At 38.4% G+C, this 19270-nt stretch overlaps 1 protein-coding gene across 1 annotated transcript in view; it reads left to right on the top strand.

Annotated features, from left to right (window-relative positions):
- The window catches only part of SPAG1 (sperm associated antigen 1), an 84931-nt gene that overhangs the window by 17748 nt on the left and 47913 nt on the right, over positions 1 to 19270 (top strand). Inside the window, exons 5-10 of the mRNA XM_025265084.3 lie at positions 5343 to 5407; positions 5912 to 6018; positions 6902 to 7007; positions 11020 to 11150; positions 14703 to 14809; positions 16834 to 16993. Coding sequence (XP_025120869.3) covers positions 5343 to 5407; positions 5912 to 6018; positions 6902 to 7007; positions 11020 to 11150; positions 14703 to 14809; positions 16834 to 16993 — 676 coding nt within the window. The remainder of the gene's footprint in view (positions 1 to 5342; positions 5408 to 5911; positions 6019 to 6901; positions 7008 to 11019; positions 11151 to 14702; positions 14810 to 16833; positions 16994 to 19270) is intronic.

A 19270-nucleotide genomic window follows, 5' to 3' on the forward strand; every position in this document is an offset into this window, starting at 1 on the left:
TTTCTTCTTTGACCTCTCAGTTTTATTTGAAGAATATCCATAGCCCTTCATCACTCTGCTCTTTGGTAATTTACCTTCCTGGATCTTTTTACTCCTCATTAGGAATTATTCAGGTAACTGAGGCACACAGTAAATAAGTATAGTAAGGATAACACTATCTGTGATTAATGAATTCGTATTTATTGAACCCTCATTGTGTGCTAAGACTGTATCCCGAAACTATAACAATGAATAATATTTCCTCCGTGTCCTTACTGTAGTCCAGTAGGAGTAGACAGACTAATGTGGTTCTCAAAGTATGGTCCAAGGATGCTGGTTATCCCTGAGATCCTTCTAGGGGATCCATAAAGTCAATGTTATTTTTAAAACTCTTTTATAAAATAATGCTTTGTCTCTTTCACTTCGTTGACTTTTGCCCTAAAGGTAAAACTGCTGGTTGCTGTTTAGTCATTAAGTCATGTCCAGCTCTTTGTGACGTCATGGACTGTAGCCACCAGGCTCCCGTGTCCATGGGATTTCCCAGACAAAAATAATGGCGTGGGTTTCCATTTCCTTCTCCAGGGGATCTTCCTGACCCAGGGATCAAACCCACTTCTCCTGCATTAGCAGGCAGATTCCTTACCCCTGAACCCCCAGGGATGCCCAAAACTGCTGGTGCCTTACTGTGAAGTAAGGCAGTGGCACTAATTGAACTAGCGGTCCTTGTTTGCTCCACTGCTATGCACTCATAGTAAGAAATTCCTATTTACCTTAAAAATGTCTTTGATGAAACAACAAAAAATGTATTCTTTTTGTTATATATGATACCTTGAAGACATATCTTTTTAATATTCTGTGTGACAAAATGCAGACTTCACAGAAAGCACTTCACTGTGAAATGAAATATGATGATCATCATAAGAAAACCCACTTGTGTGACTGACTGTCAGCCGAATGAGCAACTTTTTCCTGGAACAACTTTTACTTGAAGAGACGACTGACCGGCTATGGTTGTTCAGAGTTCAGTTTTTGGCAGACATTTTCTTATAAATGAATGAAATGGTCTGTCACCTCAAGGAAAACAATGAATGGTATTAGTTGCCAGTGGTAAAATCTGAGCTTTCAGGTGGAATTCACAGTACTTCATATTCTTGGGGGGCTCTCAGATAGATGCTTGTGACAAAAAAAAATTTCCCCTTAGGGGAGACACTTAATGACTTTTATGATGAGCTCTGTGAGTAGTTTTAATTTTTTTTTTTAAATTGAGATATAGTTGATGTATGGTATTATACAAGTTATAGGTCTTATAGTAATTCACAATTTTTAAAGGTTTACTCCATTTATAGTTAATATAATATATTGGCTGTATTCCCTGTATTTTACAGTATATCCTTGTACCTTATTTATCTTGTACCTAATAGTTTGTACCTCCTAATCCCCACTTTCACCTTCTCTCTCCCTACTGGTAACCACCAGTTTTCTATGTCTGTGAGTCTGTATCCTGTTTGTTATATTTATTAATTTGTTTTATATTTTGTATTCCACATACAAGTGGTATCATATAATATTTGTCTTTCTCTGCCTGACTTATTTCACTTAGCATAATAGCCTTCAAGTTCACGAATGTTTTTCCACGTGGCAAAATTTCATTCTTTTTTATGGCTTAGTAGTATTCCATTGTATGTATATGCTACTTCTTCTTGATTCATTCATCTGTTGATAGACACTTAGGTTGCTTCCAGATCTTGGTAATTGTAAATAATGCTGCTGTGAATATTGGGGTGCATTTATCTTTTCAAATTAGTGTTTTCATTTTATTAGGTTGGTGCAAAGGTAATTGCAGTTTTGCATTGTTGAACTTTGCTGTTTGATATTGGAATACATTCTTAAATGTGGTTATAGTATACATCATTTTAATTTGAATTTCCTGCTTTATGTTTTTTTTGCTAATGACTTATTTTTGTTGTTTGAGACCCCATGGACTGCAACATGCCAGGCTCCTTGTCCTTCACCATCTCCCAGAATTTGCCCAAGTTCATGTCTATTGAATCAGTGATCCTATCCAACCATCTCATCCTCTGTCACCCTCTTCTTCTGCCTTCAGTCTTTCCCCACATCAGAGTATTTTCCAGTGAGTCTGCTCTTTGCATCAGGTGGCTAACATATTGGAACTTCAGCTTCAGTATCAGTCCTTCCAATGAGTATTCAGGGTTGATTTCCTTTAAGATTGACTGGTTTAATCTCCTTGCTGTCCAAGAGACTCTGAAGAGTCTTCTCTAGCACCGCAGTTCGAAAGCATCAGCTCTTCAGTGTTCTGCCTTCTTCATGATCCATCTCTCATATCCATACATGACTAATGGAAAGACCATAGCCTTGACTATATGGACCTTTGTTGGCAAAGTGATGTCTTTGCTTTTTAATACAATATCTAGGTTTGTCATAGCTTTCCTGCCAAGAAGCAATCATTTTCTAATTTCATGGCTGTAGTTATTTGCTGTTTATTTTACTCAGTTGGTAAAGAATCCACCTGCAATGCAGGAGACCCTGGTTCAAATCGGGTATCCACTCCAATATTCTTGGGCTTCCTTGTGGCTCAACTGGTAAAGAATAAGCCTGCAATGTGGGAGACCTGGGTTCTAGCCCTTTGTTGGGAAGATCCTCTGGAGAAGGGAACGGCTACCCACTCCAGTATTCTGGCCTGGAGAATTCCATGGACTGTGTAGTCCATAGGGTTGCAAAGAGTCGGACACAACTGAGCAACTTTCACTTTTTAATAGAAATGTTGTTAGACAAAGAGCAAATTCAAGTGACTTTTTCATTCAAGTTCAAAATGGTTGTTAAGCAGCGAAGACATCTGGCAACATCAGCAATGTACTTGGCCCAGGAACTGCTAATGAATGTACAATGCAATGGTAGTTCAAGAATTTTTGCAAAGGAAAGGAGAGCCTTAAAGATGAGGAGCATAGTGGCCAGCCATTGGAAGTTGATGATGACCAATTGAGAGAAATTTGAAACTGATCCTCTTAAAACTACATGAAGAACTCAATGTCAACCATTCTACCGTCATTTGGCATTTGAAGCAAATTGGAAAGGTGAAAAAGCTCGATAAGTAGGTGCCTCATGAGCTGACCACAAATCAAAAAAATTGTTCTTTTGAAGTGTTGTCTTTGCTTATTCTACACAACCACAACGAGCCATTTCTTGATCAAATTGAGGTGTGCAATGAAAATTGGATTTTATATGACAACTGGAGATGACCAGCTCAATGGCTGGACTGAGAAGAAGCTCCAAAGCACTACCCAAAGTCAAACTTCCACCAAAAATAGGTCATGGTCATGGTGGTCTGCTGCCTATCTGATCCACTACAGCTTTCTGAATCCCAGCAAAATCATTACATGTGAGAAGTATATGTTCAGCCTATCTATGAGATGCACCAAAAACTACAATACTTGCAGCTGGCATTGGTTAACAGCAAGGGCCCAATTCTTCTCCATGACAACCGATGCTTCAGAAGTTGAATGAAGCGTCCGCAATATTCACCTGACCTCTTGCCAACTGACTACCACTCCTTCAAGCATCTAGACAACTTTTTGCAGGGAAAACACTTCCACTACCAGCAGGGTGCAGAAAATGCTTTCCAAGAGTTTATCAAATCCTGAAGCACAGATTTTTATGCTACAAGAATAAACAAACTTATTTCTCATTGGCAAAAAAAAAATGTGTTGATTGTAACACTTCCTATTTTGATTAATAAAGATGTGTTTGAACCTAGTTATAATGATTTAAAATTCACAATTCAAAACCACAATTACTTTTGTACCAACCTAATATTTGGTAGGAGAAGGCAATGGCACCCCACTCCAGTACTCTTGCCTGAAAAATCCCATGGATGGAGGAGCCTGGTAGGCTGCCGTCCATGGGGTCGCTAAGAGTCGGACACGACTGAGCGACTTCACTTTCACTTTTCACTTTCATGCGTTGGAGAAGGAAATGGCAACCCACTCCAGTGTTCTTGCCTGGAGAATCCCAGGGAGGGGGAGCCTGGTGGGCTGCTGTCTATGAGATTGCACAGAGTCGGACACGACTGAAGCAACTTAGCAGCAGCAGCAATATTTGGTATATACCCTGGAGTGGAACTGCTGGATCATATGGTAGTTCTATTTTTAGTTTTTTGAGAAACCGTCATACCGTTTCCCACAGTGGATGCACCAATTTATGTTCTTATCAACAGTGTACAAGAGTTGTCTTCTCTCCACATCCTTTCCAACATTTGTTGTTTCTGGTCTTTTTGATGATAGCCATTCTGACAGGTGTGAGGTGATATCTCATGGTTTTAATTTGCATTTCCCTGATGTTTAGTGACGTTGAACATCTTTTCATGTGCCTGTTGGTGGTCACCATGAAAATTTTAACAGATATGATTTTTAATTGTATAATGAAATATAGGAATATTTGGAAGACCTGTGTTAACCCCTAATGACCAGTGAATAATATTACAGAATTGTGCTTGTGTATCCATTCAGATGATTTCAAATGATGATTTTTAAGAAACTATTTTTAAGCTGTTGTTTGCTTTCCTCCCATTCCCTTCTGGTGCTTGCAGTGGGCATGTGACCTGGGTTGAGCCACTTAATGACACAAAGCTAGGGATTGGTCAGTGATGGGCCCATAACACAAACTAGCTAATCAGAGTCCTTCCCTGGGATTTCTCTAACTAAAGATGGGGAGAAGAGTCAGTCTCCTTTCCCCTTCTGATTGGGAAGCCGGTGAGGTTATAATCCCAGACTGAGTGTAGCCACATTTCCTACTGCATAGAGAAAGCAAGCAATCAGGCAGAGAGAAGCAGAGACTTCTAGGGAAGAGAAGACAGGTGGAGAGAGGAAGAGCTATAGAGAGAGGGTATATGAATCCTTTATCCAGCAGTATCCCAGCCCTTTCATCCATTTGGTTACATAAGCCAGTAAATTATTCTTTTTAAACAAAATTAGTCCAACTTGGGTATCTGTCATTGTAAGCAAAACAGCTCTAATACAGCAAACTAGCTATTTCTTCAATGCCTAGGTTTTAAAAGAATGAATGATAGTTTCATATTTTTTCATTATAAGAAAATCAATAATAATCACATTTCATACATGTAAGTTTTAAAGTTTTACATATGTACCTAAAGTCCTATTCATCACTCTCATAATTAATCTGCTGTGTATTATTATGTTAATAATTATAATCCTGAAACTGTCCTATCTTCAAGGGTAACTTATTCTTGGCCATTCAATTCATGTATCTTAAGCCAATGCTTCACCTTTATAGGAAAATATGCTAATCTTATATTAAATATCTCATAAAATATAATTTTATTCTTTTAGGAAAAGAATTCTAAAAGCAGACCAGCTAAAAAGAAAATTCCGAGAGATTATGCAGAGTGGGATAAGTATGTTTTATATTTCTTTATATAAAATTGTCAGTAAAAATTCACTGTCATAAAATACTGTAATAACTCCTTAATTATTTTAAACCAGAACATATCAAATGTAAGTTATGTCAGTAGAGTACTAAGAGTATTTGGATTAAGCACTCTTGATTTTGTTTCTTCATTAAATAAAAAGCTACGGCATCCTTTTATTTATGAGTAACCAAAAATAACTAATGCAATATTTACCCATCCAAAATAACAAATTTTTAAATTAAGATAAATTAGTCACTACTGTAATAACAAAGTTCTGCACAATTTAGGTCTGATTAAAATTTAAGTCCTCGCTAAATTCTGTGTTTTTTAGGAAAAAATACAGGTGACATCTAATACAAACCTACCATATATTTTTGGAATATTATTTTTAAAGGCACAGTGATACAGATACAAGAGTATCAATAATAAGTTTTATTCTCTTATTTGTATTGAGCTTTTTTTCTATTTTTTTATTATTTTTCATTTAAGATTTGACGTGGAAAAAGAATGTGCAAAACTTGATGAAGATAAAGAAAGAACTGTAATAAACAACAAATCACATTTGTCTAAAATTGAGACAAGACTAGATACAGCAGGTAATGGGGGAAAAATAGGAATGATTTAGTAGTCTTTACTGGAGAAGGCAATGGCACCCCGCTCTAGTACTCTTGCCTGGAAAATCCCATGGATGGGGAAGCCTGGTAGGCTGTAGTCCATGGGGTCGCTAAGGGTTGGACACGACTGAGTGGCTTCACTTTCACTTTTCACTTTCATGCATTGGAGGAGGAAATGGCAACCCACTCCAGTGTTCTTGCCTGGAGAATGCCAGGGACGGGGGAGCCTCGTGGGCTGCCATCTATGGAGTCACACAGAGTCGGACACGACTGAAGCGACTTAGCAGCAGCAGCAGCAGCAATCTTTACCTTTTTTGAATGATAATAAAAGCTGTTGACCCAAAGACATTCTCTTTAAGAGCTGTGTATTTCCATAAAAAGTTTATGAATTTTCTCCTAGGGCTGATCACCTCTAACAAATTCCATTCTATCCTTAAACTTCTTAATTTTATGAGTAATAATAGTTATGATACTTAAGTGTAATAAGACTTTAAAATATATGAATATGTAAACATATTGTTTTTACCATGATTCAGTTTTCATTCTCTTTTTCAAATCTTTTTTGTCCAAATCCTTCAAATTTCTTTTCCTCAAAACAAAAAGATGGAGCACTTTCTGTTCACTTGAAGTCCACAGGTACATAGTACGTTTAAAGTAAAGCAAAACAATTATTGAGAAATCTAAACCTTCAAAAATTCTGAATGATTAAAAAGAATAGAAATATCGTAAACTTAGGAAACCTTTTATTTGCTTTTATTTGTTTTTATAGTTTTCTGCTTCTGTTAAAATAAGCATTTTTGGATTTAAATTTGGAAAATTCTATTAAGTTATATTTTTACTTACAGCAGATAACATTTATTTATAGGTCTAACTGAAAAGGAAAAGGTTTTTCTGGCTACGCGTGAAAAGGAAAAAGGAAATGAAGCTTTTAAGTCAGGAGATTATGAAGAAGCTGTAAAGTACTATACTCGGTGAGCAGATTTTTGATGTGGTTTGATCTTGTCATTTAAAAAATGATAGTGTTTAATTGTTGAAATGATATAAATAAGCTAAATAATGTGTCATAATCACTCAGTATATGGTACTTGCAATTTATCATATATTCACTTGTGTTTAGCTCAGACAGTAAAGAGTCTGCCTGCGGTACAGGAGACCAGGGTTCGATCCCTGGGTCAGGAAGATCCCCTGGAGAAGGAAATGGCGACCCACTCCAGTATTCTTGCCTGGAAAATCCCATGGGTGGAGGAGTTTGGCAGGCTACAGTCCATGGGATCACAAAGAGTCGGACACAACTGAGTGACTTCACTTTCATTTTCACTTGTGCTTGCCTTGTTTTCTCAATACTTTTCTTAAAACTCCAAGCTCCCACTCCACTCCTATGTTTGACAGAGTTTCTAACTTTACTATTTTACAGAGGAAATAGAAGCTGTCTGGATGGAACTCAACAGAAAGTTCATTCAGGATAGAGGTTAAAAACTCAGGTTCTATAGTAGACTGCCTGGCTCTAGTATTTTATGGTACTACCTCCCAACCACAGGGCCTTTGCATATATTGAGCCTCTGTCTAGAATACTCTTTCCTCTACTTGTTATTTAGTTAATTCTAACTTATTATCCAGATCTCAGCCCATGCCTTACTTCTTTTGTAAAGTTTTCCTTTACTTCTCAGACCAGGTTAAACCTCCACCTGACTCAATTACCGCACCAATGCCCCCCACCCCCGCCACTGCCAAATTTGCAAACCCATATAGTAATTTTACATCTTTGTAATATCTGTTGGAGGTATGATTCAAATTTGTGTGATCTGGCACTAACTGGACTATAAAGTCTGTAAGATTGAGCCCACTTGTCATTTTTTAAAATACCACTGGACCTCTAATGCCCAGCCAACACCTGGTTCACAGTACACGTTCATTGTATGCTTGTATGAACGTATGAAGCTCTTATAGTCTGTGAAAAGTAAACTAACTTCTTAAAATACTGTTATAGACAAACTGTGCTTATGGAACCACGAATGCTATCTTATTAATAGAACTAAATGCTGTAAAATCGTGCTTCCACCTTTGGAAGAAGTTTTGTGTTTTTTTTTTTTTTTTTTTTTTAACGTTTGTGTCTCTAAACTGTTGAAGTGAACATACAAAGTAAAGAGAATATTGAGGTATCATTCATTCAGTTCAACCTCCCCTGTTTGGGCAGGTGGATGTCAGCTCTGGTATTGTTTTCTCTCTTCTTATATATTTCCACCAGTGGAGAATCTCTTGCCTATTACAGGGAACAAACTTTTTCTTGTTTTCCTCTTTGAAGAAATCATAGAGGTGAAGAATTAAAGCAGCATATTACAATGGTTAAGGGAACTCACACTGCCACTTTTCAGACCTTGGGTAGATTTTTCACCTCTTTTGTCTCAGACATCTCAATGTGATGAGACTATAATAGTGCCAACCTCAGAGCAGCTGTGAGGATTAAATAAAACAAGTTGCTGAAAGGCAGGGTAACATGATGGTAAAGAGAACAGGTGCTAGAGTAAACCACTGAGGTCTGAACCTTAACTCTACCATTTTCAAGCCTGTGGCCTTGGGCATGTTACTTAACCTTCCTGCCCCATCTGTTTTCTCATCTGTAAGACTGGGAAAGCAGTAATTCCTCCTCTGTGCATTATAATGAGGATTGAGTGAGTTTAATGTTTAGTGTCTGGCATGTGGGAGGTACTCAGTGTCAGGCTCTTGTGTTATTTATTCTTACATGTATTTTCTATGTTTGATTGCTACCCAACCATGTGATTTATTTATGCTATGCTATGCTAAGTCACTTCAGTCATGTCTGACTCTGTGTGACCCCACAGATGGCAGCCCACCAGGCTCTGCCATCCTTGGGATTCTCCAGGCAAGAACGCTGGAGTGGGTTGCCATTTCCTTCTCCAGTGATTTATTTATGTTCATCTTTAATGATCTTGTGGGGCTTCCCAGGTGACTCAGCAATAAAGTATCTGCTTGCCAATGCAGGAGATGTAGGTTCGATCCCTAGGTTGGGAAGATCCCCTGGAGAAGGAAATGACAACCCACTCCAGTATTTTTGCCTGGGAAATCTCCACTAATGATCTTAATAAATGGATGCCCTGTGAGTTTTCTGTTTTTATCTTATATTATAACTCTGGATTTAGAAGATTCAGTGTACCAATACCCTTATCATTCCTATATTTAGGAGTACATTATTTTAAAACTATATAGAGAGTATTTATTTATTTGACTGCACTAGGTCTCAGTCGCGGAAGGCAGCGTCGTAGGTCTCCACTGTGCCGTGTGGAATCTTTTAGTTGCAGTATGCAGGCTCTTAGTTGCAGCATGCAGGATATAGTTTCCCAACCAGGGATTGAACTCCCTGGCCCATTGGATTGGGAGCATAGAGTTTTAGCCACTGGACTACCTGGGAAGTCCCTAGCAAATACATTATTCTACAACATTTCAAATCAATTTTATAAGCAATAGCCAGGTAGGTTTAAAATTCTTCTTTTCATTAATTATATTGCATTCATACCCTTAGTGTAGCAAAACTTACTCTCTTAAGGTCTGTATTCCTCAACTACTACTGCTCTTTTCTGTTTCCTTCAGTTAAAATCCTTTGGTAAGATTATGATTATTTCCTAAGAGTTAAATCTACTTTTAGATAGCAGACTAATTTGTGTCTGTTAACACAATAATAATCTAACAAAGGGTATTAGTTGTGGTTGATCACTATTTGCTTGTGTTTTTTTTTTGTTTTTTTTTAAACTAGGAAATTGTCCCCAAAGAGTAAAAAAAAGAAAAAAAAAATTGATGTTAACTAAACTGGCTTTTTTTGAGGAGATCTGTGTGGGTATTTAAGGGTGGCTCAGATGGTAAAGAATCCGCCTGCAATGCGGAAGATTTGGGTTTGATCCCTGGGTTGGGAAGATCCCCTGGAGAAGGGAATGGCTACCCATTCCAGTATTCTTACCTGGAGAATCCCATGGACAGAAGAGCCTGGCGGGCTATGGTCCCTAGGGTTGCAAAGAGGCGGACACAACTAAAGCGACTTAGCAGCAACAATATGGGTATTTAAATGATCATGTCACTTCTAAAGCCAGAATCAATTTTAAACCTTTTCACTAGAAACTTAAGCATCTGTCTAAACGTTGATTTAGTAGTTTGTAGAATTTTATGATATTAATTTTGACAGCCCATGCTGTGTTAATTTGCTGGGGCTGCCCTGCAAACTCGGAGAAGGCAATGGCACCCCACTCCAGTACTCTTGCCTGGAAAATCTCATGGACGGAAGAGCCTGGTAGTGGGGTCGCTCAGAGTCGGACACGACTGAGCGACTTCACTTTCACTTTCATGCATTGGAGAAGGAAATGGCAACCCACTCCAATGTTCTTGCCTGGAAAATCCCATGGGCGGAGGAGCCTGGTGGGCTGCCATCTCAGGGGTCGCACAGAGTCAGACGCAACTGAAGTGACTTAGCAGCAGCAGCAGCCCTGCAAACTGCCACAAACTGATTGACTTAAACAACAGAAATGTATTGTCTCACAGCTCTGGAGGCTAGAAGTCTGACATCAAGGACTCTCTGCAGGGTTGGTTTCTTCTAAGGCCTCTCTCCTTGGCTTGTCTGTGGCCATCTTCCCTCTGTGTCTCAAGTGATCTTTCCTCTAGGTGTGTCTTCTTATAAGGATACTAGTCATATTGGATTAGGAAACACCCTCATGACCTCACTTTAACTTAATCATCTCTTTCAAGACTATCTCCAAGTGTAGTTATATCCTGAGGTGCTGGGGGGTGGGACTTCAACATACCAATTTAAGGGGACGCAATTCCACCCACAACACGAGCTGTGATTGTTTTAGCTTCTAACTTTAGCTGAGTTCCTCCATTTTATGTTTTCCTGTCATTCGCTTGTTGACATTAATGTCTCTTTCATACATTCTACCACAATAAAATATTAAAAACTTTTAAAAAGTGTCTCTTTTACAGGAGCTTATCCGTGCTTCCCACAGTAGCAGCTTACAACAATCGTGCTCAAGCAGAACTCAAACTGCAGAACTGGAACAGTGCTTTTCAGGACTGTGAAAAAGTCTTGGAGTTAGAACCTGGGAACTTAAAGGGTAAAAAATATTCATAGAATACCTTTAAATTTGCCACACCATCTGTTGAAGGTCATCTGTAGACACTCATTATGTTTACACTGCTGCTAAGTCACTTCAGTCGTGTCCAACTCTGTGTGACCCCACAGACAGCAGCCCACCAGGCTCCCCTGTCCCTGGGACTCTCAAGGCAAGAACACTGGAGTGGGTTGCCATTTCCTTCTCCAATACATGAAAATGAAAAGTGAAAGTGAAGTTGCTCAGTTGTGTCCAACCCTCAGCGACCCCATGGACTGCAGCCTACCAGGCTCCTCCATCCATGGGATTTTCCAGGCAAGAGTACTGGAGTGGGGTGCCATTGCCTTCTCCAATGTTTACACTAAAAAAAATTCAAATAAACTCAAATTTCTATATGTGAATCATTACCTTCCTCAAGTTACTTTGCATTTCAAGTTTAACTTGGGATTTAACTTCTTAATTACTTGCACTGATGTAGCTAGTAATCCCAGATGATTGAACAAAGTGTATATGTTTTTGTTTTTAATTCTTTTTGGCTGCACTGGGTCTTCATGGCTGCCCGCAAGCTTTCTCTAGCTGTGGCGAGTGGGGGCCACTCTTCGTTGTGATGCGCAGTCTTCTCACCGCGGCGGCTTCTCTTGTCGTGCAGCAGGGCTCTAGAGCACGTGGGCTTCAGTAGTTGTGGTGCATGGGTTTAGCTCCCCTCAGTCTGTTGGATCTTATTTCCCCAACCAGGGATCAAACCCACGTTCCCTGCATTGGCAGCTGGATTCTTAACCACTGGACTACCAGGGAAGTCCTACATGCGTTTTTAAACAAATATCTCACGCTTGCATTTGAACTGTAGTTTGTGGGGGTTTTGTTTCCTTTCAATTTTTAAAAAATTGTGGTAAAATTGACATAGCACAAACTTTTACCATCTTAGTCATTTTTAAGTACAGGGTTCAGTGGTCTTAAGTACATTCATATTGTTGTGCAGTCAGCTCTACTGTCCACCTGCAGAACTTTTTAAATCTTGAAAATGTACCCATGAAACAGCAACTCTTTATCCTCTCTACCCACCCCAGCCTCTGGCAACCACCAGTCTACTCTCTGTCTCTGTGATTTTATTATCCTAGGTACCTCATACAAATTAAATCATACAGTATTTATCTTTTTCTGACTGGCTTATTGAACTGTATCTTTTTATCTAAAAAATAAATTTAAATATGATTTTTTAAATATTTATTAATAAGCTCACACCAGAGCTCTAGAACGTTCCACCAGCTGCTTTTTGGGTTTTCCACCTAGATGTCCATAGACCATTTTAAATTAAGTGTGTCCAGAGCTGACTACATCTTTCCACCAACACCCGTCCTCTGTTCTGATTTCCTACACTACCTTCTTGCGGTCCAAGCCTGAAGTATGCAAGTCAGACTCTCCTCTCCTTTTCTGTTACCAAGGAGTCATTCCAAAAGGGAGAGGCATAAATTATAATAGATTCATTCTATTTCTAAATACTATGGATTCAGATAAATACAACCACTTACTTTTTTTTCCACATGCCTACAGACATGGGTGGGCGGAAACCATGGGTGCGCTGAGGATGGATCCTGGTGCATCAGCCCAACCGTCATCGTCACGGATGCCCTCCCTCCCCAGTAAAGTTCTTCTTTGCTTGGATGTTGTCTCTATCACAGCATACGGGTGGGGGCCTAGCTTTAGGCAGGTGCCCAGTAAAGGTTTTACAGTCTCCACACCACCACTGTGCCAGGCCCTGTGCCATGCAGTACATATATTAACTCCATTACTTTTCACAACAGCTCAGTAAAGGTGCAGGTACTGTTTTTAGTGGACTTGCCAGGTGGCTTAGTGATAAAGAACTCACATGCCAATGCAGGAGATACGAGTTTGATCCCTGGGTTGGGAAGATCCCCGGGAGAAGGCAATGGCAACCCACTCCAGTATTCTTGCCTGGGAAATCTCAAGGACAGAGGAGACTGGCAGACTACACAGCCCATGGGTTCACAAAAGAGTTAGACATGATTTAGCAACTAAACACCAACAGCTGTTACTAGCACACTCATTTTACAAAGGGACATGGACACACTGGGGGACTGAACAACTCACCTGACATCACCCAGCTGGCAAGTGACAGCCAGGACTTGACACTGGATGAGACTCCAGAGTCCACATTCAACCACTGTGCTACTCTTCTGCACTAGAATGGTCTTCCATTTTCATTTTTCCCCATTTGAATAATTTCTTAAGCACCAGAATCTTCACTATATAAAAAAACAAGTTTGACAGAGCCAAATCTAGTAATCAGTATGGCCATAAAACATTAAGAATTCTTAGATTTTCTTAAGTGGATAAATATCATCCTCTTTGAAACTATTTTTTACTCAAAAATTAATTGTTCTAAATGCAGCATAGTATATGGTTATAACCTGAAGCAGAAAACAGACATTAGTGGAAAAATTGGTGAAATCCACATAAAGTCTAATGTTTAGTTAACAATATTTCTTAGTTTTGGCAAATATATCATAGTTATGTAAGATGTTAGCCTTAAAGCTGGGTTGGGGTATATGAGAACTGTCTGTATTAGCTTTGCAACTTTCTGTAAATCTGAAATTATCTCCAAAAATAAAGAGTTTTTTAAAATGGTAATTGTTATATCATGAATATTTCTTTATGGACAGTGCCTTCTGAAATCTGAATAGGAACAGTAATAGCTCAATTTGTACTTATGCTATAATTTTTTTATATTAATGATGAAATGATTTATCCTCTAGATTTTCCTGGCTCATTCTAAGACTAAAATCAAACTAGCCAAATTTATGTTTTAAAATAGTGTTATTAAAATAAATCAGATATAAATTACAGAATTAAATTACAGAATCAGATATAAATTCCAGAATTACAAAGCCTGATTCTTTTCAAAATCATGGCTTACTACACAAAGTTCTCTTATGGCATAATTAATCATGATTCATTTTGGTATTAAAAATTATCAAATTAGATGCTGTAACCTTCAAAAATTCTCTGATACAGTTTACCAAAGTGTGCAATTTCTGAACTTAGCTGGACTTAAACACCAAGATTCTCTCTGTTCCTATTCATTTTAGATTGCTATAAAGACTTCACTAAGGACCCATATTCTGAGTTAGGTGCTTGGTTATTAATATAAATACCACATTTAAGTGAAAGGCTTTTTAAGTTTTCAGAAAGTAGAAATAATAGTCATGATGATTATAAGGAGGAACATATTATTTACTGAAGAGCTTCCCAATATTGTAGCACAGCATGGTGCCTTCAAAGGGTTAAGATGTGGAGTCTCTCAGCCTTGGGGGAACTGGCAGAGCCTGGAGCTGTCAGAGGGCCAGGCTGTTGGAAGGGACAATTTTTTATTGCAGCCTCTTCTGTTTGACCTCAGGATCATTTTCTATATTTGTAAGAATCTTAAAATGGGTCTAGTTTGCACAATTGCATTCTAAATTCTTCCCCTTGAAGAATGTGTCATAATCAGAATGCCATATGTTAAGAAATATAACTTTTATTATGGTAAATTTTCAGCTCTCCTGCGCCGTGCCACCACATATAAGCATCAAAACAAGCTCCAGGAAGCTATAGAAGACTTGAATAAAGTACTGGCTGTTGAACCTGATAATGAGTTGGCCAAAGTAAGTACAGAAAGCAATCCCTCACCTAATTCTATAGTTTGCTTTTTCTGGGTTTATGTTAAGATGATACCAGCCTTGCTGGATAAATGATACTGAGGAATGAATAGGACACAACTTTAAATTGTAGATACATCTCAGACACCCCGCGGTGTTAACATGTATTTGAAGTGAAAGAAAGCAGGCTCTTAAACTGTCCAAAATCATTAACCTACTCCTAAAGGATAAATAATTTTCTCTTTCCTGCAGCGTTGTAGGCAATCCTTTTCTTTGAGCCAATTTCAGTTTATTATGCAGAGTGGTGTAGAAGTTCCTAGGTAGGATTAGGCATGAGCTTAATGGCCATGAAAGAGTGTTTCTTCCTTTAATTTGTATGGTAAGCATAGCATCATTGACAGTAAACTGACTCAGATATGTACTTAGGGGATCTGTGTTCAGACCTAGAGAGTGGAGGTAAGTGTCAAAAACTATGAAGGGTCTGAGACTTTACCCTATTTAAAACTTAGCAAGGTGGCCTAGAAGAATATACAGGACTCCTGGGTCAGGCACAGAAGACTTTGTTACTCATGGCATGGCAAGCCAATGAGCCAAGGCTTCCCTGTTCATCACCAACTCCCGGAGCTTGCTCAAACTCATGTCCCAACACCCATATTTTATAATGTTGTTGTTGTTCAGTCGCCCAGTCATGTCCAACTCTTTGCGACAGTTTGGCTCCTGGAGTTTACTCAAACTCATGTCCATTGAGTCGATGCCATCCAGCCATCTCAGCCTTTGTTTCCCCCTTCACCTCCTGCCCTCAGTCCTTCCCAGCATCAGGGTCTTTTCCAGTGAGCTGGCTTTTCATATGTGAAGGCTGAGATGGTTGGATGGCATCAACTCAATGGACATGAGTTTGAGCAAACTCCAGGAGGTATAGTAAAGGACAGGGAAGCCTGGAGTGCTGGAGTCCATGGGGTCGCAGAGAGTTGGACATGACTGGGCGACTGAACAACAACAACATTATAAAATATGGGTGTTGAGTTTTCTAAATGTGAGATTCCTCAGCTGTGATACAAACCCACTGAGTGTGTAGTACCTATCTGGGCCTTCTGCTGCCCCCATGGAACTTGGTGGCCAGGGTAACTGCATAAGCTTGAAGCTCATGTCTGTCAAGTCAGTAATGCCATCCAACCGTCTCATCCTCTGTTATCCCCTTCTCCTCCCACCTTCAGTCTTTCCCAGCACCAGGATCTTTTCAAATGAGTCAGTTGTTTGCATCAGGTGGACAAAGTATTGGAGCTTCAGTTTCACCATCGGTCCTCCCAATGAATATTAAGGGTTGATTTCCTTTATGATGGGATACAAGTAAATCTGCTGAACCTTTAAATATTACTCTTTAAAAGCATGTGTAGTATGGTTTTGGAGAAAGCAATGGCACCCCACTCTAGTAGTCTTGCCTGGAAAATCCCATGGATGGAGGAGCCTGGTAGGCTGCAGTCCATGGGGTCGCTAAGAGTTGGACACGACTGAGCGACTTCACTTTCACTTTTCACTTTCATGCATTGGAGAAGGAAATGGCAACCCACTCCAGTGTTCTTGCCTGGAGAATCCCAGGGACGGGGGAGCCTGGTGGGCTGCCGTCTATGGGGTCGCACAGAGTCGGACATGACTGAAGCGACTTAGCAGCAGCAGCAGTATGGTTTAATTTTTATAAAACTTTTGGACATGTCTGCAAGTTTATACGCATACAAACATATCTAGGAAGATGATCATCAGAATATCAGTAGTTTATCTGAGAGATGAGATTGCAGATAGTTTTTTTTCCCTTTCTATGCTTGTTATACTTTAATTTTTTATAATAGAAATATATAATTATAATCAGAGAAATCAATGAAGTTGTTTGAAAAGAAAAATAAAGACCACCATAAAAAGCTTTATCTTAGTTATCTTTATTCACTTTTCAATATCTTCATATTATTACCTGCAAGAATAGTTGTATTTTTTACTAAAGAAAAAAAATTTTCTTTAACATGGTGATTATGTTGTAGAAAACCTTGTCAGAGGTTGAAAGAGATCTGAAAAATTCTGAACCTGTATCTAAGACTCAAACCAAGGGGAAAAGGATGGCTATTCAGGAAGTAGAAAACTCAGAAGATGAAGATGAAAAGGACAGTGGAATAAAACATGAAGATGGCAATGGAGATAAGAGTAAGACATCTTTTCTCTTTGGTTTATGCAAAAGAGCTATCTTGTTATATGATTAGCTGGTTCAAATTTTCTATTCGTACAGAAATTCTTAGTCTACCAAACTTTTTATAGCCTTTACCTTGTAAATCCACAAGCAAGTTTTTTCTTCTTTTTCTTAATACAGCTCATCTTTATTTCTTTTATTATTGAAGTATAATTGACTTATAATATTATGTTACTCTTGGGTGTACAACATGTTTCAATAATTTTATATATCATGAAATGATCAGCATATAAGTCTAGGTAAAATCTTTTCCTTAATACAATCTCTCAAACCTATTTTTCTTCATGGTCTGACATCTTTTCTAATACTCAATTTAATTCCTGATTATCACCTTTACATACAAATGGCTGCTTGTTTGTCACCAACCATTTGTAAGTTAACCTTCAGTCAATCTCTGAGATGATTGTTTTATGGGTAGCTGCTTAGTTGCAAACAAATATGTTGACTTCAGAAGGGTTATATACCTAAAAATGAATGCACTATTGCTGTACGTGCCTCTCTCCAAAGAAATTTTTTAAAAATATGCAATTTCACTTTTGATGTAATTGTTTTTCAAAAAAAGGATCTAGACTATATAAACTTTCATCTTCATAATGTAAGACAATGAAAGTTATATCAACTTTAAGCAGAAAAATCTGCCTCTTCACCTGACCAGAGCAAGAGGAAGTTTTTGTTTTTTCTTGAGAACTCCTGAGCAACTAAGGGGGAAATGTCAGTGTTGAAAATCATTCACAGGTAAAAATCAACTTTAAGTAATTTGACAGAATATTTTAATTTTGTTCAAGTCATTCAACTAAAAACAAAAAAAACAAGGAGTATAAGTTTTTGGTTTTTTTCTTTTTAAGTGGCAAAAAATATAATGTAAAATACATACCTCAGGTTAATATATGACCAGTTAAGCTAGGATGAAGACAAAAGCACAGAAAAGGAGGAAGTGAGAGAAGCGGAGACAGAGCAGAGCAACTGAGAGGGGATAGGAAAGTGAGGGCACCAAAGGGAGGAAAGGAGACTTTAAAGTAGGCAGCTCTTCAAGGACTAAGGCATACCTTTTTAAGTGAGTTCTGGCAGCAAATGTTTTTCTTAGGGTTTATGTGTAACAAGATAATTAGCATTTTGCAATTAAAAAGTTACTTAAAGTCTTATCTGAAACTATATAAACTGTATCAATTGCTATTATTTTACAATTATTTTAAAAATTTACATATAGTAAAAATGGGCTTCCCTGGTGGCTCAGTGGTAAAGAATCCGCTTGCCAATCAGGAGAACAAGTTCAATCTCTGGGTCGGGAAGATCACCCAGAGAAGGGAATGGCTACCCACTCCAGTATTCTCGTCTGGAGAATTGCATGGACAGAGGAGCTACAGTCCATGAGGTCACAAAAGAGTTGGACACTACTTAGCAACTAAACAACAAAAACTACAATAGTAAAAATGGACTTTTTTGGTGTGCAGTTCTAACATGTGTATAATTTCGTATAACCATCATTGCAGTCAGGATACAGAACAATTTCATCACAAACTGTTGGCCAAAAGAAAGTGTTCTTTCTCTTTTGCTTCCCTTTTAGCCAAACCCTCCCCTCACCCCAAGCCTTGGGTGATCGATTCTCTGTTCTTACAGTTTAACTTTTCCCGGAAAGTCACATCAGTGGAAGCAGAGAATATGTAACCTTTTGCGACTAGCTTCCTTCACTCAGCATAATGTCACTGAGATTCATTCATGTAGCTGCATGTATCTTTGATTCATTCTTTTTTTATTACTGAGTAGTACACCTTTACATGGGTATATCACTGCTTGCTTATCCCCTCATTTGTTCAAGGGCATTTGGGTTTTTTTTCCCAGTATTTGGTATTTATGAATAGATAAATACTAAGATTTATCTATTCATAAAATATGCTATTAAGATTCATGCACAGATTTTTGGGTGAACATATGTTTTCATTTCTTTAGGGTAAATATCAGGAGTGAACTGCGAGTCATAGGGCAAGTGTATATTTAACTTTACTAAAATCTTCCAACTGCTTTTCCAGAATGGAAGTACCATTTTTCATTCCCATGAGCAGCATTTTCATTTTATTCCCATAAGCAGCATTTTTCATTCCCATGAGAAGCATTCCCATGAGAAGTATTTGGCTTCAACAGTACATGAACTGTGAACTTCCAGATGTTCAAGCTGGATTTAGAAAAGGCAGAGGAATGGAGATGACATTGCCAACATCCTCTGGATCATGAAAAAA

Source organism: Bubalus bubalis, chromosome 15 (genome assembly GCF_019923935.1).
Source record: "Bubalus bubalis isolate 160015118507 breed Murrah chromosome 15, NDDB_SH_1, whole genome shotgun sequence".
NCBI lineage: Eukaryota > Metazoa > Chordata > Mammalia > Artiodactyla > Bovidae > Bubalus > Bubalus bubalis.